General features: G+C 48.2%; 9 protein-coding genes across 9 annotated transcripts; 2 read left to right on the plus strand and 7 right to left on the minus strand.

Moving 5' to 3' along the window:
- Positions 1-73: 73 nt before the first annotated feature.
- On the plus strand, positions 74-804 carry DFJ58DRAFT_712474 (SRR1-domain-containing protein; the record flags this gene model as incomplete). Its single annotated transcript, XM_041383863.1, is given in 5 exon segments — positions 74-119; positions 139-237; positions 286-425; positions 480-593; positions 631-804. 5 exon segments carry the CDS (start codon positions 74-76, stop codon positions 802-804), a joined length of 573 nt encoding a protein of 190 aa, XP_041251265.1.
- Positions 805-1310: 506 nt separating this feature from the next.
- DFJ58DRAFT_649134 (uncharacterized protein) lies at positions 1311-2171 on the minus strand (the record flags this gene model as incomplete). Its single annotated transcript, XM_041381510.1, has 1 exon — positions 1311-2171. One exon carries the CDS (start codon positions 2169-2171, stop codon positions 1311-1313), a length of 861 nt encoding a protein of 286 aa, XP_041251266.1.
- A 439-nt stretch (positions 2172-2610) lies between these two features.
- On the minus strand, positions 2611-5825 carry DFJ58DRAFT_752720 (uncharacterized protein). The gene is made up of 9 exons (XM_041387865.1): positions 5326-5825; positions 5103-5276; positions 4820-5042; positions 4335-4755; positions 3860-4258; positions 3440-3798; positions 3267-3384; positions 3070-3198; positions 2611-2986 (listed from the first exon to the last, which is right to left on the minus strand). Exons 1-9 carry the CDS (start codon positions 5684-5686, stop codon positions 2762-2764), a joined length of 2409 nt encoding a protein of 802 aa, XP_041251267.1. The 5' UTR covers positions 5687-5825; the 3' UTR covers positions 2611-2761.
- Positions 5826-5981: 156 nt separating this feature from the next.
- On the minus strand, positions 5982-8037 carry DFJ58DRAFT_851284 (chaperonin Cpn60/TCP-1 family; the record flags this gene model as incomplete). Its single annotated transcript, XM_041393812.1, has 8 exons — positions 5982-6045; positions 6095-6419; positions 6474-6966; positions 7019-7085; positions 7199-7380; positions 7433-7770; positions 7821-7906; positions 7959-8037. 8 exons carry the CDS (start codon positions 8035-8037, stop codon positions 6011-6013), a joined length of 1605 nt encoding a protein of 534 aa, XP_041251268.1. The 3' UTR covers positions 5982-6010.
- Positions 8038-9194: 1157 nt separating this feature from the next.
- Positions 9195-11900, minus strand: DFJ58DRAFT_6977 (uncharacterized protein). The gene is made up of 4 exons (XM_041383506.1): positions 11077-11900; positions 10214-11017; positions 9912-10156; positions 9195-9852 (listed from the first exon to the last, which is right to left on the minus strand). Exons 1-4 carry the CDS (start codon positions 11659-11661, stop codon positions 9312-9314), a joined length of 2175 nt encoding a protein of 724 aa, XP_041251269.1. The 5' UTR covers positions 11662-11900; the 3' UTR covers positions 9195-9311.
- A 1750-nt stretch (positions 11901-13650) lies between these two features.
- On the minus strand, positions 13651-15118 carry DFJ58DRAFT_7010 (SGNH hydrolase-type esterase domain-containing protein). Its single transcript, XM_041383586.1, has 6 exons — positions 15055-15118; positions 14885-15000; positions 14741-14823; positions 14261-14686; positions 14108-14205; positions 13651-14052 (listed from the first exon to the last, which is right to left on the minus strand). The coding sequence occupies exons 2-6, from the start codon at positions 14976-14978 to the stop codon at positions 13983-13985; spliced, it is 771 nt and encodes a 256-aa protein (XP_041251270.1). The 5' UTR covers positions 14979-15000; positions 15055-15118; the 3' UTR covers positions 13651-13982.
- A 744-nt stretch (positions 15119-15862) lies between these two features.
- Positions 15863-17197, minus strand: DFJ58DRAFT_752732 (SGNH hydrolase-type esterase domain-containing protein). Its single transcript, XM_041387866.1, has 5 exons — positions 16980-17197; positions 16836-16918; positions 16356-16781; positions 16203-16300; positions 15863-16146 (listed from the first exon to the last, which is right to left on the minus strand). The coding sequence occupies exons 1-5, from the start codon at positions 17071-17073 to the stop codon at positions 16089-16091; spliced, it is 759 nt and encodes a 252-aa protein (XP_041251271.1). The 5' UTR covers positions 17074-17197; the 3' UTR covers positions 15863-16088.
- A 128-nt stretch (positions 17198-17325) lies between these two features.
- DFJ58DRAFT_720569 (tRNA-intron endonuclease catalytic domain-like protein) lies at positions 17326-18504 on the plus strand (the record flags this gene model as incomplete). Its single annotated transcript, XM_041384720.1, has 4 exons — positions 17326-17386; positions 17435-17572; positions 17628-18179; positions 18311-18504. The coding sequence occupies 4 exons, from the start codon at positions 17326-17328 to the stop codon at positions 18502-18504; spliced, it is 945 nt and encodes a 314-aa protein (XP_041251272.1).
- Positions 18505-18614: 110 nt separating this feature from the next.
- On the minus strand, positions 18615-20218 carry DFJ58DRAFT_7046 (etoposide-induced protein 2.4-domain-containing protein). Its single transcript, XM_041383679.1, has 6 exons — positions 19992-20218; positions 19731-19923; positions 19428-19651; positions 19362-19376; positions 19147-19306; positions 18615-19090 (listed from the first exon to the last, which is right to left on the minus strand). The coding sequence occupies exons 1-6, from the start codon at positions 20171-20173 to the stop codon at positions 18719-18721; spliced, it is 1146 nt and encodes a 381-aa protein (XP_041251273.1). The 5' UTR covers positions 20174-20218; the 3' UTR covers positions 18615-18718.
- Between the last annotated feature and the right edge of the window lie 43 nt (positions 20219-20261).

Raw genomic sequence — 20261 nt, forward strand, 5'->3', positions numbered from 1 at the left:
TACTACACAGAAGCCGCATCACACCGAATCTTTCACACACCACCTGTCAAGCAACCTCAGGTCTTGTTCGGCAATGGAAGATACCTCATTCGCATATTCACAGGCCACGACTCGTGCTCGTGCTCGAAAGAAGAATAGGCGAGGGTAATGGCAAACACGAACCGCCCCTGCTGATTGATCTCGTAGATCGTTGCAAAGCGGATATTGAATCCAATGGCTGGATAACGGCTTGTCTAGGTTGGGTGCAGGCTTTCATTATCTGAGCATCTTGTTAATTGGTATCAGGTCTCGTCCAAGACGCCCTGAGGAAGACTAATATATCATGTCCTGGTGTGCTGTGTCTCGGTCTGGGGAGTCCCTCGTTGTCGCGTGAGGCCCGAGCGCAACTGGCTTTCCTCATCAGTTTATACACCACCTTGGAAATAGTAAGTTACATTTTGTCACGGCGCTACTCCTTCTGACGCCGGTTCTTTGTATAGGCTCCATCAGACGTGTCCGTATATGATCCAGTGTTTACGGATGCAGATAAGGCACTATTCCAGAGCTTTGGGATGCGATGCTTGGCAGACACAGCAAGTCTTTTGTTCTGTTATGTATGGCAATGCCCGACGAGTGCCTATTTTATTCCAGGATGGAAAGCACGAGGTAGAACAGCCAACAATCCTGTATATGCCGCATTGTGACCTCAAGCTGTACGAAAATATCATTGGTGCTAATTGGTCAGAAGAGCAACTGGCGCGTATCATCTTTATTTCAAACCGGTTTAGCGATTACACAGACAAGTACGTGTACACTATCATTTGATAGGCTGAGTTTTATGGACCCTCCCCGCAGTCACCCCCAGTCAAAGTTAGAACTCGAATCTCCATATTTGATGCATCTAGGTGGGATTTTGATCATCGTAACAACGAATGCAGGCTAATCTCACGGTCAATCATGATGTACAGAACCTCACCTCGAGTGCCATCCTCTTCCCACGTTGGAAAGCTTCTCTTCGGCATTCAATAACATTTCGGTCCAACATGTGAGGCCCCCCATTGGTGCCATTATCCCGCTGTTCGCAATAAGGTGATTAGGAGGTTTACTGTGCCAACCCTGTCAATTAAATCCCGTTGCTCCCACAGCGCTAGCGTAATATCGTGAGAAGACGGGATTCTGGGTTCAAGTTGTTCCCTGTGATGAATATTACTTTGAGACGGAAGCGAGAACCATATTCCCAAAATGAAACTAGTAACACATGAACAAAGTAACGCATATGTACACTACTTACTATAGAGCAGAAGAGCAGATTCTAGGTTAAGAAGGCGAAACTAACACTCATGATAGACAGGATTATACGAAGTGGAATGATCTTCATCGGGAAATGGAAGGGGGTCGAGCGCATAACGATCAAAATAAGAGTCCGGGTGCCGGATGTACACGTGAGGCTGTGACCGTCGCCTCCGCCGTTGCCCTGGAAGTGGGAGTGACGTCGGATCCACGAAGTCAAGTTCTGACGAGCGCCCTAGGGAAGGCGTAGAAAGGGCGTCGGACTCGTCGTCGGAAGTGTCCTCTATAGCTTCTGGGACCGATAGATCGTCTAACTCATCGGCATCATAGTACGGCAAAGCGTCATACGCTGGAAATGGTGAAACAGGAGACTCAATGATGGGACCAAGGTCATATGGATGAACAAGTGGTGGATGGAATGGCGGATATGGCACAGGATATGGCACAACATATGCTTGATGGCTGAGTAGGTCGTCCGACGAAGACATTGGTGACGTTAAGGGGCTAAGTGGGGGATCTTCATCATCTTCGACTGCTAGGACAGATATCCGAACGTCGGTATCCGATGCGTCCTCTCCACCTTCGACTAGGGATTCTAAAAGTGAGTCGAGCCACTCAGCTTCGGATGTACTAGCTCCGACCCCTACAAGCTTGGAAGCATCGGGGAACATGAACGAATCCAACTCCTCTTCTTCATCATCGTCTTCGTTGTCCCTATCATCGCTTGAAATATAAATATGTTTCGAATAGGAAGAACTGGTCGCCACACTGGGCTCATAGGGGGCACGAGGTGGCCGAAATATGGAATTTTTGAGAAGTACCCAGCGGTGGAGGCTGCCTCCCATAGCTGAATGTAACTTGGAGCGGGCCATGGTGGAAAGGTCTACGGGTTCTGCTGACATGTGAGAGGTGGTGAATTCCAAGACGTATGATGGAGTGGCGTCTGACGCGTCCAAGACAGAATGTCAGCATATGATTCCTTGCTGGCATAACTTATATATCATGACATACCCGAGTCGAAAATTGTTCTACCAGGGTTGAAACTGGTTTGACCGGTGTATACGATAGACAATGAAGGGTTCGAACAAAATGGTGCCGTTGTTGGATTTACGGGCAAGTTTGTTAACCATACTTCAGTAGAATGGTGGGCCTACGCTCTTTAAAGGGACGCGGCAATGATGAATCAGGGTGAACTCTGTTTAAAGACGAAGAGCTTGTTATGCAGACATGATGATGGACGGGGAGGAAGAAGTGGGGACGGCAGGGGGCGAAGACGGTCTTATATAGGAATTTTCAAATAGAGAAATCGTGACAATGACTCAAAATGATACACTTCGGAAAGAAGCATTTACCCGGCTGACCGCCGGCGATACAACAAACATGTCCAAACAACCTTTGCGATAACGCCACCATGCAAATGATAAAAAAAAAGTTATATGCACCGACTCGCTATCTATACGACATGAATGCCGTTCCGACAGATACGGTCCCCTCAACCTTCATCCATCTGGTCATCTCTGCCTTCTTCGTCCTTAACGGTGTCAATAAGTTTCTTCAGTTTGTTGACGCTCTTTGGGGATGTATCGCGTGCTATGGCGAGCCAGTGCGCCGATTTTACCTCATCGCCCGTCAATCGATACACTTTCGCAATCTGAAACACTACATTTGACTCCTCGGGAGATGAGTCACGAAGCTGAAGTAGATCTTCCAGCGCTTCCTGCGTGTGTGGGAGAAAAGTTATGTAAAAAAAAATGGAGGTCAACATCCCGATCATGGCTCGGTAACCAGGTGTTCACTTACAGCGTATCTTTTCATGGAGATAAGGATTTTTGCTCGACGATAACGAACGAGCGCATTGTCTGGTGCTACGCGAACTGCCTGATCAAATAATGAGTGCGCAGCCACCTTGTCTCCCCGACGTTCGACAGCCTGAGAAGCCGATAGTCACAGCAAGGGTGAATTAGAGTCAGGAAAGTCATATCACACAAGCGACACACCATGCCCACACAACCTAGTAAAACTGCGTTATTTGGATGAATTTCAACCGCCTTGCGATAGTGATACTCAGCAAGGCGTATTTTGCTCATCCGCAAATAGCAGGTGCCGAGACCATACCTGCGGCGAAGTCAATCAGTATGAGAAGCCACTTAATTTGTCACATGAACCTAACCAAGCATTGTAGTGTCGCGGATCTGCGCGGAGGGCAGTCTGAAAGAACCCGATAGCTTTATCCAGGTCTTCATCAATAGACTCATGTCCGCTAAGGGTGTACGCGTAAGCACAGGTCGGATCCATTTCAGCAGCTCGTCGAAAACACGTAAGTGCCTGGGACCGTTCTTTCTGTAAGGAAAATAGATTGCCAACTGCGATCCACGCCTGCGGAGAACGTGGGTTTATGTTCATAAGTTCTTGCGCGAGATATGAAAGCTGCACGTTCTGCTGAAGGTGCCATAGAAGAGTTGAATAAACCTCCATATCGCCCAACCGATAAGGCTCCAGAGCTCGAGCTGCCCTGAACGCTCGTTCTGCCTACAATAAAAATAACGTAAACGGAAAGGAGTATGTGGTGATGCCAATGATAATTACGTACTGACGCGTACTCGAGTCGTTCATAATGGGCTCGGCCCACCATCGCCAATACCCACGATGATTGCTGGTGTGCAAGTGGTATCTGGTCGAGTTCCATAAGACAGGAATAACAATCATATTTGGATAAAGCTCGAGTAGCACGTGCAAATCGCCGGAGTAGATCATAGATGTATTGGTCTGCCATCTCTGAATCGTACGCCTCTTGAGCAGCAAGTTCATGCGCCGCAGTCCAATTGCTTGGCGCAGGAGATGTCTCAGAGGGAGGTGACTGAGCATTCGAAGTTGGCGAGGTCGAGGACGCAACCTCTCCGTGCAGATTGGCATCATCCTCACCATCCGAGTCTATTGATCGCGATCGCGAGGTAGTCAACTGTCGGCGACGATCTCGTGGAGGTGGATGCTTCAAGAAATAAGTCAGTGATTGATATTAGACCAAAATACAATCAGGTAAACAGGTTTGAAATTCACCCACTAACCTTGAGAGGCTTGCTAGTTGTGCCGCTTAAGAGCCGCGTGCTTCGCCGCGGCGCAACAGCAGCATTCCCTCTCTCGTTCTTGGTAATTCCTCCACCAGCAACTGGCCTGGATGATATGACGGGCTGAGAACGACGACCCGGTGATGAGAAGATATTAGCAAATTTTAGGGCCGGGCGTGCGCGTGCCTTTTTCGAGGTTTCGTCCATAGTCAGCTTGGATGGCTTGGATGCGACAGTCTCCGTGCTCTTGTGTCGAATCGTAGATCGAAGTCTCTTCTGCACGGGACCAGTCTCATCCGCCGAAGATAGTGGTCGAGCGGCGGGCTGAGACGGGCCAGGCCCTGCTGGCTCGAATTTAGAATTACGGGGTGGAGGGTGAAGAAATGAGTTCTCCGTATGAAAAAACGGTTCGTTAGTAGCGCTAAAAATGATGAAGAAGATCATGTCAGACACATTGCATCATGAGAGGGTCGTAGCCGCTTTACATGGAGTCGTGTGGATCTAGTGGAGGATCCATTCGGAAAGCTTGAGGGAAGTTCTTGCGGCCACGAAATAGAGTGGTATTGGTGGTGATGTCAGGCGTGAAAAATCCAACTCCAGTAGCAGTCGGGCCAGAAAGGACCTTGGGTGGTGGGGGCTCTTCTGGTGGACCCTGTTTCACTGGGGCGGGACGCATTGGAAAGATCTCGTCTACATCAGGAGCCGTACCTAAGCATGGAAGTCAACTAAGTTAGTTGCAGGATGGGACAATAAGCTCAAGATGGTCACCAAGGGAGCACAAGCCCTCAAATGCTTCCCACAACATGGGGTTGAGTGCGAGAGCTTGTCGGAAACTACGAGTAGCCTGCTCAGGAAGATTGCCTTTCATTGCCATCGTTCCAGATCGACATCGCGTTGCAGCTTCCTCCGGAAATGCGCACGAGGTTCGAGGGCCCATGGAAGCTGCAGAGAAGGTCAATGAGTGTACGGCAATATGGAATGGAATGCGCACCCGTCGGGGTATAGGTGGGATCCTGTAAACTAGCGTCAAAAGCTTCGTGTGCTAGCCTATGCCGACCGAGAGCAGCACAACACTTTCCCTTGATCTCTAAACATCCACTGCATCTCGACTGTTGAACACCAGCGACTAATTGTAGCCCTGAATGTGGCTGACCGGATCGAAGAAGTGCTGTGGCATGAAGATGACGCGCATCGTGGTTGTTCTCGTCCATGACAAGGTAAAGTTCCGCATAGAAAGCTGCAGATCTGACGAGGTCGAAATCGAGACAAGTCCATATGAGGGTCTGGAAACGCTGTCTGATCTGTGGGAGAAATGCAAGCCTGGTAACGGCTTTCGAATCTTCCAGTGGCATTAGCACAAGCCTAAAGCATGAGAATATAAGTCAGGGAGAAATATGATTAAATCCAGTCCCCCGCAGGCTAGCGTTCTGTCCAAGAAGACAGTACTTGAAATTTAAGATGGCTTTGCAAATGCAGCGCGGTGAGGAGAAGGTTAAGCAGTGCAACGCGAGACCCCACAAACAAACCGCGCGTGGAAGAATCACGTGACAATCGCGTAGATGTTTATTACATGCATTTCCGATCATTCCCAAAGACAATTGCATACTTTTCAATGTAAGTAAGCATTATAGGCGTATGAATTACACGTAAGACTGTCAACGCAAGGCTGTCTTTATTTAATGGCCATGTGAGTCTGCTTCCGGCTTTGGCTCTGTTAGGATCAGTGAGACAGACTTCCGGGTGGGGTGGCAATCACTTACCCGGTACGCACTGAATAGCGTCATCAATCCGCAAAAGCGAAATGGCAGCCTCATACGCCGACTTCAAACTCCGGACTTTACTCATCGTTGGTTCCAGCACACCAGCCACAACATTGTCACGGACATCTCCGTTCATAAGGTCTAGGCCATACCGAAGTAGCACTTTTTTCGGATCACCCGCAGGCGCGTTCTGCGCGGCGTGATGGTAAGCACGCAGTTTGGCGACAAGATCAGTGGAATCCTTTGCAGCGTTGACGGCAAGCTGCTTTGGAATTGAAAGCAGAGCTGCAGCGAATTCGGCGATCGCCAGCTGTTCTCGCGATCCCTAATGTGTAATCATAAAATCGACGAGGGGAATGCCGATAAATATGAGACTCACTAAGGTTGTCGCAAAGTTTTCCAAGTAAATGCTGAGGGCAGATTCAACCGCACCACCTCCAGGAACAACAGCTCCGCTCTCTAAAGTACGCTTAATGATGGAAAGTGTGTCATGCAACGCTCTCTCCATCTCATCTAGCATGTAGTCATTCGCTCCACGCAGAACAATAGATGCAGAGTTGACCACCTTGGTGCCCTTGATGAGGATCAATTCGTCATCAGAGATGCGCTCCTGGACAACTTCGTCCGCTGAACCGAGGTAGCTGGCCTCATATGTCTCCTCACCTTCCAAGTTCGCGAGACTTGAGATGAGCGTACCACCTGTTGCCTTTGCGATGCGTCGGAGGTCCTCCTTTCTGCACCTTCTAACTGCCATCGCGCCAGCTTCAACAAACTCTTTTAGACACAAGTCGTCAATGCCCTTTGTGGTCAAAACAACGTTGGCTCCTGATGCCAAAATTTTGCGAATTCGTTCTAGCGTGATTTCTGCTTCACTGCAAAAGCGCATTCAAAAAGGACCAAATGAACAATTACTTTGAAACCAACCGCTTCCTGATCTCCTCTAGTTGATTTGGATCTTCGACTAGGATCTGCACACCCAGCTGCATGCGGGCTTTCTGGAGATTGATGTCCAAACAAGCAATTTTTGCATTGGTTACGCGTTTTTTTCATTGCTAGATATCCTAGTTCAGTGAATAATTCACGCAAGAAAAAATGTATGTGGACCTTGACTAGCAACCGTGCAGTTCAGTGCATAACCTTGGACGTACAGGGATTCTCTAGCACTTTTGCCGTGAGCCTTGAGCACGTTAACAGCCTTGACTGGATATTTGATGTCACCGCGTAAGTTAATAGTCTTGACAGCAAGCATGGCGTCCACAGCCATAGGGGCAAATAGATCATCGTCACTTCAAAGGGATTTGAGGGGGAGGCATTGCCAAAAGTTTCCAAACAACTTACTTTCCAATGATCTTGCTAGACATGCTAGTCTTGGCAGCATTTACAAGTGCATCACGACCGAGAGAATCGACTTTGATGCTGAGTTGATCCTGCATGAACTTGACAGCCTCTCTGCAAGCAAGTCTGTAGCCTGTGATGATCGTGGTCGGATGTATTTTCGCTTTTACGAGCTCGTTCGCGCGTCGAAGAAGCTCAGATGCAATGATGACCACAGAGGTTGTACCATCTCCGACCTCCTTGTCCTGCTTTTGTGCGAGATCGACGAAAATCTTTCCAGCTGGATGTTCCACAGACAGAAGAGACAGAATAGTTGCACCATCATTCGAGATGGTCACTTCCTAATGAAAGTAAGAAAGAAATGCTTGAACCTGAAGCAAAAAATGCCCACTCCGATGTTGTCAACGAGCATTTTATCGAGCCCGAGTGGACCCAAAGAGCTTTTGACGATGTTTGCGATGGCCAAGGCCGCGGTCACTGATCCGACGCACCATTTGAGCTGAAGACTAATGGCCAACAAACCACGTACCATTCTGATCCCGTATATCTTGCCCTGACACACGGTCACCACCAAGAAACGCGCCAGCTCGAGGATCGCGTTGGAACATCTTGCGTCTAGATGATCTTCCAATTCAAGGACAGTTGGTGACATTTGTGCCGCTGCAGTCTGCTTACGCAATATTGCCTCCTATGGTTCACGTCGTTCGAACTGCGCTTCAAGTGGAAGCTGAGTAAAGCTTGCGGCGAAAAGCTCTGTGTTTTGTGCAAGCGCATCTTAAATATCACCGCGGGTGTTAACTTGACCGACGTTTACCGTTTGAAAGGTATAGCGGGCGAGCCCCCCTGCAGCTCCAACATTCATCAGCATGTCCGAGTCAGATGTGCTTCTGGCGACATGAATAATTATGATTTCGCTGGGAAATAGCTGCCCCGACGTTGGTGCGTGTTGGACAGAGAACCTCAGTCACACATTACCGGCGATCAGCCAAGCACGTTGGCTCGTGTTACACCAGGCATAATAATTTCTGTAATAGCTTCCTCCACTGGTGCGAAGCGATGCAACAACATGTCCATAACGAAAAATATTGTCAACGAATATGAATGGAAGATTTTGAACAAAAAGTGAAACGGATATCCGCATGCTATCACAAGCCAACTGTCAACCGATAATCATGTCCAGTAGGAACATGATCGAAGCTCACGTTGTACTCGGTAGCTGGGATGTAAGGGTGAATAAATGTTTAACATTTGATGATTGAAAGATGCCAAGGGATGGATCCTAGCGGATAAATACTGAGAAGGCGAAAGGAAACGGACGAGACCACAAAGGACATAAATAGCTATCGATAGTCTTAGATGCGAGGCAAATAAAGAATCAAACTGAGAAGAAAGAGATGTTGGACATATATAAGAGATGCAGCGAAAATTGTCTATGGCACATAGAAACAGTTGTAGGAGAGTCGAGCAGCCACGACCGGAAGATAGGACATGACTGATGCAATATTCAAACAAATGGAGTGTCCAATGCACCAGATGGTTGGTAGAGGGACTTTGTATGACGATGAAAAAGATGCTTGGCGGGACGTATCGCGGAAGGCTTCACCGTGAGTTCGGGAATATACCTCACAGGCCTGAGCAGCATAGAGCATAACGAGCGTGGAGATCAGCGTGCGGTAACATGACGTGACAAATGGTTGTTTGTGAGATTGTTGGAGAGAATATTTGAATGAAATGGGGAAGCGCAATGGGGTCCAGGCGTTCGACAGGCGTGGGGGTAGAGAAAGATTGATCTTGATTAGGGAGAGATCAAGCTGATCGCGAAATTTGAACGGTACTTTGAACGTGCAGAAAATAGAGCAGTGGCGGAGAAGTCGGGTTAAAATTAATGCGCAGCCATGCGAGTCGCGTCAAAAGTTTCAGAACGGGTCATACCGACGCGACCCAATCTTTTCGCCTTTGATAACAGCATGGTACCTTTATTGGGAGGGGGGCAGGGGCTGTCACCGATGTCGGTCTCCTCGTCGTCTGTCTGGGTGATATTACCGATCTCAGTCACAGTCGAGAGACCATGACGGCGTGTACGAGCGGCGTTTGCGGCAGCAAATAGCTGAGGAGCACCAGCAGGCGCTGTATTCCTCTTGGGTGGATGTTGGGTCATGCTAGTGACCTTCGAAGCTAGGTCGCCGTAAGCGTATGACTTGGTGCGTCCAAATTTGCCCTTGCGGAACTGGTCCAAGTCCTCTTTGCGGGAAAGTGCAAAGTTGGGGTCGTCCATCGTGACGTAGCCCCGAGGACGACAGCGAGAAGCACACTGTTTGTAATATTCACAGTACCCGCCTTCTAAGATGTAAACCTCCGGATAGTGAATCTTTGGATATACGTGGTTATTCATCGCACGGTCTTTGGCACGGAGGTGTTTAGCACTAAAGGGCATTGCAAAATTAGTGTCAGGAGGGAAAATGGTGAGGTATTTTCGACTTACAATGTTGGAGCTCTCTTTGCACTGAATTCACAGTGGAAAACCAGGATAGTCTTTTTCTGAGAGTCGCCACTAACAGATGGTTTAGGCTTCTGCACGCCAAGTAAGAATTCTTCCACGCCAGAAGTGGTGTTGATGTTGACGGCGCCGGGAATATGTCCACCATTGTACTCATAGTCAAAACGGCAGTCGATAACGTGGAAACTCGCGATGCGGGAATTATAGACACCGTCAAGAAGGTTATCCAACTAAATGGAAACGAAATGTTAAGCGTTATCGCCAAGGTCACAGATAAAGGCACTCACAGTTTTCGGTACGACCCTCATCAAGCCATCCTCGCGCACGCGGTGACATGGTAAGATTTTGCCCAATGTCTCGTTATCCCCAAATCCTGGCAATCCTGCAGCCATGAATTTTGCTGAGGGACTCTCAAACATATCACGCTGGACCATAGCAGTCGCGCCGGTCAGAGGTCTGAAATCCTCCGTTCCGTCACGTCTGCGGATGGCTTTGACCTGCTGTCGCTTGGCGTATGCCTGGGCGGGAGAGGACATGTCAGGGTCGTCGAAAGAAGAACCCTCATCAGAGAAGTGTTCGAGGACAGTGGATGGCACCATAGAAAAGGCGCGTCGTGAAGGTGGTAATTCGAGTGCTGACTGCTTCTCTGGCGAAGCATCTGAGTCAAGCGTGGGGTATGCCGATTGTAGCGAAGGAACACCGGGTTGTACCAAGGCTGAGAAGACAATGCGCCGGGCTCGTTTGCCTGCGTTAGGGGGGACTCCAAGGCCCTGGAGTACAGGTTTGGCGAAGGTAGCCATGCGATCCAACTTGTGCTGCGAAGGCGACGAAGGAGCAGGCGATGACGAAGCTTCATGATCAACCCGCGAAATAGTCTCCGGAGATAAAGAACGACGCTTTTTTGGCTGCGGCCCTCCAGGGGTGTCTAAGTAAGATTGGGTCATAGCCCCATAAAACAGATTGTTAAACTCAGTCACAGCGGGTGCTGCAGAAAGCGGCGGAGAAGGCAGGAGGTCCTGCGCAGAAACATCGGGGGCAGGATCCACATCCATGGCATCATCAGCCGCTAAAGAAATAGATACATCTGGCGGCTGCCCGTACAGTCATATAAGCAACAAGCCTGCTGGTCTAAACTGAAAGGATCACTCACCGAAGCAAACATGTTTCCGTCCATTGTCTGAGAGGTTCTCAAAGGCTTAGCGGCGGCCATCCACCCTACAGGAAGCGCACTGCGCTGGGTTCGTTTGGAGTTCGCTTGGGAACCAGTTTTTGTGCTGACGGAGTCGTTGGAGAAATTGCTGTTGCTCATGTCCTGACCAAAAATGCGAGCGGCACTGGTGGATGCACGGGGGCGCGTGGTAGGCTTGTTCGTCTTCTCGTTCTCCTTCTGAACGGGGCGGTACGCAGGCGAGATATCCATTGGGACATCGTGATCTTGCGCAAGCGTCATTGTGTCACGTGGAGGCGAGTTGAGAGACATGGTAGAAGCAAACGACAGCTCAAGGTCAGAAGACAAGAAATCATCAATATCATCATGTTTAGGATTGAGCATCTGGCTGCGCTTGCGAGAGGGAGCAGGTGGTGCGTGTAGGTATTGCATCGAAGCCGAAGCCGAAGAAAGGGTGGAGAAGAAGGTCATGTCGCGAGAAACCGTAGTAGAAGATTGCAATTGAGCTCTTTTTGGAAGCTTGTTCGAATGATAATCTGTGAGTCGTTTCAAGAATGAATCAGACATGGTTCGTGTGAGGTTAATGTGAAACAAGAACAAGTCAAATAATCGAGCCAATAAACAGTGTTTGAGTGCCAGATAGTGGTTGGAGAGGTCGAGCACAAGATGTTACGAGGGAAGGGAGTGTCCAAGGAGAGAGGAAATAATCAATGGACAACGTCCACGGTCCACAAACGTTTTATTATGAGAAGAAACACGTACCGCACGAAGATGTGGCCCAAAGAAACGGATTGTGGCCAGCGGATTTACCGAAAGTAGTGGCTGTCAACGACAAAGTCAGCGATCTAATGTGACTTAGAGTACGAAAAGAGCTGAACAAAGAAAAACATCAACAGAAAATGAGCAACGTCCACTCGGCCATGTAAGCTGAACCACTGGGAGTTTCGCGTAAATGAATTTCCTCGTGGTTTGTTCATGCCGGCGCGTTGGTCATCCAAAGATGAAGTATAGCTCACCTTGAACCTAATGATAGTATTAACGGAGGAGGCCGCGCCTAGGTAGTGCGTACAGAATAAGAATGAGTTATCGTTGCTAAATGACTTAACCAACAGCTTGGCTTCAGCCAGAGTATTGCTCACAGTGCAACGGACTTGAACAGAACAGAAAACGTAAATTTTGATGCGGACAACTGTAGGTCCAACAAATTTGGATCCTGTCCTAAAACGGTCAGCGACACGCTCAATTAAGCGTTATAACTAGGCAAGAAGCAAGAATATCGCGTGCTGGGGGTATGAGGTGTCCTGCCTCCGTAGCTGATTCGGTGCTACGCACTATTTCGCCCCAGTGGTATGTGCTGATGCAGAAGACTGGGCAAAAAGAACTACTATTGTTTGCCCTCTCTTTGGCGTAAGTTGATATTCGTCACGTGCATTTTGTCTTTTGTTTCTTGATCAGGCCAGGTTCTGCAAGTGAAAAGTTACGAAATTATAATTTATACATAATAATGCATACAAGTCATAGAACGTTCACCTCCCTGCCTTCTGTTTCACTAATATTAGAGACGGTCTTGGATTCTGTAAACGTACTAGTACTTGGTCCCAACTGCACACAAACGCATCAGCGATGAGTGTTAGCGTCCGAGGACGCACGGTATGAACACATTTTGCATCTTCACACTATATGTATGATGATTCAGTAGAATGATTCAATTCAGGATACACCCACTCTATAATGTCGACGATAGCCTTGAAGACAATCTTTGGCGAAAGTGAGCAAACTTGACAGACCCTCAGAATTCATGGCAAGGTTGTGTGTACGTTGCAACCATTGCTGTTAAGATGCAGCCCATCAATCAAATATCTTTTGCATCACTCCCCGCTTCGACCGACGCCATCAAACATCTGCGTCCAGATGTCCGACGGGCACATTGCCACTCTCTCACCTACTTCCTGACAACCTCCGCGTATGAACTCGTAGTCTCAAGCACGTTGACTTAGGCTTACCTCGTTGCTTCGTATTCATTGGTGACGGGGTAATCAAGATTATACGGGTCTCAGGGGAGTAGTAAGCTGATGTCGGCAATTTTACCATCTGAACAAGATGGCTCAAGTTTGCTTTGTATCTGTCTCTCGGGACGGTGTCGTGTATTGGGAGCTGGCGTAGCGTCGTTGGCGCTATATCAAATTGTGAGTAGCTTGACCTTTGGGATTTGATGCTGCTCATGCTGCTTGGCAAAGATCTGTTACAAATCTATTGAGCATCTATCTTCGTCCCCAACAAAGGCATGTCTTTGACTTGCTCGCATACCGGAATTGCCCAATCCATTTGATAACCTGCAAGGCCGCGGTTGATGACATCAGTTTTCCGAGCGCATCTCTCTAGATGGCGTGGTCTCAGATTCTAGTTCCCAAAATGTATGTTGTCTACACACCCGCAAGTAACAGCCGAAGCTTCCTTGTTCCCATCCAAGTTGAGTGAGGGAGTCACTGATGAGCATAATAACATCTTGTAGATTGGCGGCCATATATTTCCTTGTTCTATGACCGATCGATCAGGATAGGATTTCAATGACAGAAGTTCGAACTCAGTTGTGCTGTTCGATGGCAGATCACTATTATTTGAAACGAGAATTTTGCATAGGTATGTGGGTACGTATGTAGGAGCAGTTGCTAATCCCTCTCAACAGTAATCTATGAATTCGAAGCAGCATCTCGCAAACTAATCATGTGGTCAGGATTGCGTGGCCGATATGAAAGTCAGCAACATCCTTGTCAGGTCACACACAGTCCCCAGTCCCCCTCTCATCTCGCTACATGCATGAACACCATCTAATATGTCACAATCTAAGAGAAGTTAACCATACGGTCACGTTCATGACCATTCGATATTCAGGACTCAAGTTGCGCTTTCCGTTTCATCAGAGATGGTCTTGGATTCTGTACGTCCACTTGGTCCCAGCTGCACATAAATGCATTAGTGTCCTGCGGCAAAAATAAATTAAATGAGGACGCACGGTACAAACACAGTTTGCATCCTCCCATGTGCTTCCCAAGTAGGGTCTAATTCGGGATACACGCGCTCTACAATGTCCATGATGGCCTGGAAGACGATCTTTAATCTTGAAAGTTAGCAAGCCTGACGGGTTAGAATTCAAGTTTGCGCATACGTTGTAACCATCACTGGTTAGATGTAGCCCGTCGTTCAGGTATTTTTCGCATGCCTCTTCACTTCGACCAGCGGCATCGAATATCTTTGTCCAGATATCGGCGACGGGCACATTCTCTTTCTCGCCCACTTCCTTGACAGCCCCCGCGTATGCCCTCGTAGTCTCGAATACACGTGGACTGTCAGGCCTGTCCCATTGCTTCGTATTTACCGGCGGCGGGGTAATCAAGATTATACGAGTCTCAGGGGAATAGTATGCTGAAGTCGGTGATTTCACCATTTGAATGATATGGCTTAAATTTGTTTTGTATCTGTCTATCGGGACGTGCTGTGGGCTGGGAGCAGGTGCAGCGTCGTTGGCGCCGTACCAGATCGTGAGTAGCTTGACCTGCGGAACGTGATGTTGCTCATCCTGTTTGGCAAAGATCTACGATACGAATACGTTCAGCACAGTTTATAAAATAGCAACGTTGTATTTCACCTGCTCGCAAACTGGAATTGCCCAGTCCGTTTGATAACCCCCGAGGCCACGATTGATAACATCGAGCTTCCGAACGTAGGCTTCTATAGGTCGCAGCCTCAGATTATAGTTCGTACAAAATGTTTGTGATATCATGATGCGTACCTGCAAGTAACTGCGCGAAGCATCCTTGCCCCCATCCACGTTGAGTGAGGGAGTCACCGACGAGCATGACGACATCTTGTACATTGGCGACCATACCTATCTAAATCTATCCTCGACTTTCCACCAACTGATCAGTGTTCGATAGATATTCGAAGACAGTAGACACTTACCTGTGTTGCTCACTCGATTGCTCTAATTGGTAGTTTGAATTGAAGGGATATCAGGCTGGAGAAAACAGATCATAACGATCATATAAACGCTGATCTTTGTACGCCGTACGGCATTCCGCCTTGCATCAGGAAAATAACGCGAAAGGCCGCTCGCGGCAGAGCCCGCTACGGTCGCTTTTTCGAATCATAAAGACTCATAATGTGAATCGATTGGTGTTATACAAGTACCGTACAGATAAACCGTTTCATCAGGCATGTCTCCTAAAGAAGTGCGGTTCGCGAGGCTGAGAGCCAGTCGTTTCCCCCTCTCAAGCTTTTTGTAACAGACACTGTATAAGACTCGGAGCAACTGGATCTCGCCATCGATCCTCTTACTCCGGGTAGATTGAGCATCAAATCACAAAGCGAACCATTCGAATCTGCAAATGCAAGCTGAGCGCTGAGGAAGGGCAGTCTTGACATATTCCGATCATCCGAGTCAAGCTTGTATGTCAGGTCTGCGCAAAAGAAACGAGTCGAAATCATCCAGAGATGTAACTGGACGATCAGAAGATTCAGAACACAAAACACTTTCAGCGGGTGAACATAACCAGTTTTTTCGAAGAAGTCTCGTCCTTGAGCATCGCTTCAATTGCGAAGACAGAATCTGAGGCCATTCGCGACAAAGCTGACGACGGCAGTTTTCGCGATAATGCAGCCGTGCTTGAGTTTGATGAGAGGATTTCGACTTTGCTTTTGCAGTGACTTAGAATTTAACATGCTTGTTTATTTAATGTACGACGAAGCTGTATGGCAAAACCCTTATCTCCGTGGGAGTCGGGGATACTTGCTATAGAGTCCGTGATGACAACGAGAAAAAGGAATACAGAGTCGATGTTGCAACGTTGAACATCCAAGTTGTCAGGTCACCCACACAGCTCCCAGTCCTCCCTCTCATATACTTGTTACATGCACGAATATGATCTAATATATCACAACTCTGAGAGAAGTTAACCATACGTTCACGTCTAGTCATTCAATATTCAAGACTAAAGTTACGCTTTCCGTTTCATCAGAGATGGTCTTGGATTCTGTACGTCCACTTGGTCCCAGCTGCACATAAAATGCATCAGTGTCCTGCAGCAAAAATAATTTGAATGAGGACGCACGGTACAAACACAGTTTGCATCCTCCCATGTGCTTCCCAAGTAGGGTCTAATTCGGGATACACGCGCTCTACAATGTCCATGATGGCCTGGAAGACGATCTTTAATCTTGAAAGTTAGCAAGCCTGACGGGTTAGAATTCAAGTTTGCGCATACGTTGTAACCATCACTGGTTAGATGTAGCCCATCGTTCAGATATTTTTCGCATGCCTCTTCACTTCGACCAGCGGCATCGAATATCTTTGTCCAAACATCGGCGACGGGCACATTCTCTTTCTCACCCACTTCCTTGACAGCCCCCGCGTATGCCCTCGTAGTCTCGAATACGCGTGGACTATCAGGTATGTCCCATTGCTTCGTATTTACCGGCGGCGGGGTAATCAAAATTATACGAGTCTCAGGGGAATAGTATGCTGAAGTCGGCGATTTCACCATTTGAATGATATGGCTTAAATTTGTTTTGTATCTGTCTATCGGGACGTGCTGTGGGCTGGGAGCAGGTGCAGCGTCGTTGGCGCCATACCAAATCGTGAGTAGCTTGACCTGCGGAACGTGATGTTGCTCATCCTGTTTGGCAAAGATCTACGATACGAATACGTTCAGCACAGTTTATAAAATAGCAACGTTGTATTTCACCTGCTCGCAAACTGGAATTGCCCAGTCCGTTTGATAACCTCCGAAGCCACGATTGATAACATCGAGCTTCCGAACGTATGCCTCTATACGTCGCAGCCTCAGATTATAGTTCGTACAAAATGTTTGTGATATCATGATGCGTACCTGCAAGTAACTGCGCGAAACCTCCTTTCTCCCATCCTTGCTGAGTGAGGGAATCACCAACGAGCATGACGACATCTTGGACATTGGCGGCCATATCTATCTAGATCTATCCTCACCTTTCGACCGATTGTTCTATTCGATAGTTTGAAACGAAGGGGTATCAGGCTGTAGAAACAGATCATGACTAAATACATCTTTGACTTATGCTACGACCCCGGGCGCATTCCGCGTTGGGTGTCATGTGGTCGGGGTTACGTTGTGACTTATGAAAGCAGCTTTATGGATTGAATCTTGTCCTTCAATTCTCAAATCACCCCGGGTAGTGCAACTAGCCGGAATCGCAGGTATGACCCAACCTATATTGCTTCGAGTCTCAAATTTCAAAGCCTACGTGTGGGATGTTGACGGTAGGTCACTATCGTAATCTGATGTTGACGCTTCTAATCTTGGAGCAGATATCAACATCCTACGATCACATCATCATATATGTGGCATCCTCACTGGGACTCTTCCGCACCTGTCCTCGCAGAATATATTCTTGGGATTACCTCTTCAGCTGATGCCGGAGGAGGCTGTCCTTCTCGTCGAAAATGGTCAGTCGTCTTTAAATTTATGCACCCCATTCACCAGCGGCGATCATGTGTCTAGGAATTGCCGCGTTAGTAGACGACCCCAGCGCCCATCGCACCCCGTCTGAATCAGCCCTGAAACTATGGAAAGAAGCACGCCTCAACGATGCAAGGCAACAAATAGCTCTAACTGAAGAGAAAGGGTCCATCGAAGCTTCTAACCCTGACCGTGCCATGTCTGAAAATGCAAAGCGCAAGCGCAAAGAACGAGAAGAGCGTCGCACACGTGCGAAGGCCAATGCCACTCCCAGCGTTCCTGCAGAAAATAACCCATTTCCTCATCCCACATCTGAAAATCCCTCACAGGCTGTCATCGGAGAAGGCCCAGACAGCGCTATTGTAATGCCCTCTGGATCTTACACCGTCAACATTCCTGCGTCCTCATCCAAGTTGGAATGGTACGTGCCGCACTCCAACGCGTCCTTAACTGTCGCACGCGAAGCTGGTATATGGCTCTATCCCTCGACCCTACAAGAGCGCGCACGCTGCGGCGTCTTTCGCGACTTGTGGGAGAAAGGATATTACATGGGAGGGGGGATCAAATTTGGTGGCGAGTACCTAGTCTATCCTGGTATGTTCTCCTTTCTATTTGAAGATATCTTCCCGCTCCGCCACCCACGCCTGTCCTCGAAAGCGTGTTTATCTTCGTTAATCAGCAGTATATTTGAAATATGTGCTGACCTGCGCTATTCGTCTTATCAGGCGACCCCCTCCGTTATCATTCGCACTTCGTCGCATCGGTCATCGAGGCTCCTAATGCCGCTCTCCGCCCAATGGAAATTGTCGCGCATGGCCGTCTGGGCACCGGGACAAAGAAGGCGCATTTGCTGTGTGAATGGAATGATGAAACACGAGTTGTATCATATTTATCTGTCGAATGGGCAGGATTTGGATGAAACCTGAATAGCATATAGAAGCGACTGTGCCTCATGTCAAAACTTCAAAACCGCATTACTTTCACCCCAGCTAATGTCCGCTGGTTTCATTATCATTATGAAATGGGTATAGATTCTATAGAAACATAGGATCGTGAAAGTTGTGTACGATGTTAACTAATGGCATGAGTTGAAGTTGCCTGTAAGATCATGACCATGATGCCATAAGGATCCGTCAGTCCTTCTTGCGCCTTCCAGCAATAGGTGCCTTTCCATTACTCGGTAGTCTGTCTCCAAGACTCCTCGCTTGAACAACGAGTGAAGGCCCTCTCGCTGTACGACCGATGTTCTTTAATTCAACACCTGTCCCTTCTTCTGCTCGTTCGGTAGTGTCGCTTGTCGTTCTCCGGTGTCGAACACCAGCGCTGCCACCGACACTTAGCACTCTGACGATGAGATTATTCAGCCAAATGACGATTGTAAAGACTGGCATCCTAATCGGAACGAGTGGCGAGGGAAACCGTACGGTGTTCGTAGACTCCGTGGAGGGTGCAGGATTGTAAGGATCCTGTGGAACGGGCCGTGCATGCATGGCCATGATGATGAACTGGACATCGGTAAAAATCAGCAGCAGAACTATAGGAAGGAACGAATGAGACATACAGCGGGGAACATGAGTGCGAAAAATGCGGCATTCGCCAGTCCACTTCCGCACGTGCAGATCACAGCGGATGGAAAACCAAATGCGAGGTAGTATGCCCATCGTTCTTCTAGGTGACGCACTCTTTGGGCCAAGGATGAATTACGCGCCACCCAGACAAACCTGATGGTATTCGTATTTCAGTGAGAGTGGCCATCCCTGGGCCATGGTAACTTACTCGAAGCAATAATATCTGAAGGAAAGTTAGAAGTGCCTCTTATCAACCAGCAGCTGATACACTGACGCATTAACCCAGCACATAAACGCAAAGCTGATCCACGATCCGGCAAATGGTATTGATTCCAATGCCAACGACACGATGACAGAAGTAAGAATCATGACAGCACGGTATGCAGACGTCGCGAGCATGGTCAGCATACCGTGATAAGTGACTGGCTGCTGATGTGCTGCACGGTTTCCGTGCTGAAGGACAAAGGAACGTTTTGCGATAAGATTGCACCAGGAACTCTGAATGGAAGAAGTTGGTCAAATTATTGTGGTTCATTTCTGGCTGAAGTAAGTGCTTAAGATCAGGTTATAGACTTACATTAAGATAGTAAGATACTCCAACGACCGGGAACTGCCAAAGGATGCGATAGAACCATCCGACATTGCGGTGAAGCCAGCTTGGGTGGTTATGCACGAGAGGTTGTAGAAGTAAGTCGAACGCGTAGATGGAGGTCAAGGACAACGAATTGAGTAGTAATGACTTGAGAATATTTGAGCGAATTTCACGGTCGCTGTAAGGTTTCCAAGGAATTGTGTATAGGATGGCAAAATACAGAGACAGTGAGTGGATGGAAGGTACCTTGTAGCAGTCTTCACAACGACGTCCCACCGAAAGGCTTCAAGGATACCCCTGGATGCCCATGTCAATTGCAGCTTGATCGTTTCTTGTAAAGAGAGAAATGTAGGATAAGCTGAGCGAGATAACTGATGCTGGTGTGAGTAAGAATACGGCGATTGTATGCTACTTGGCTGTCTGGACATGTCCCTCCTCGAAGTCGCGCCGTGGCTGCAGTTGCAGGTGCCACCGTGAAACAACCAATTTGGTAACAATCGGAGTCTTTACTGGCAT

This window comes from Suillus subalutaceus (assembly GCF_016647625.1).
Source record: "Suillus subalutaceus strain FC151 chromosome Unknown DFJ58scaffold_1, whole genome shotgun sequence".
Lineage (NCBI taxonomy): Eukaryota > Fungi > Basidiomycota > Agaricomycetes > Boletales > Suillaceae > Suillus > Suillus subalutaceus.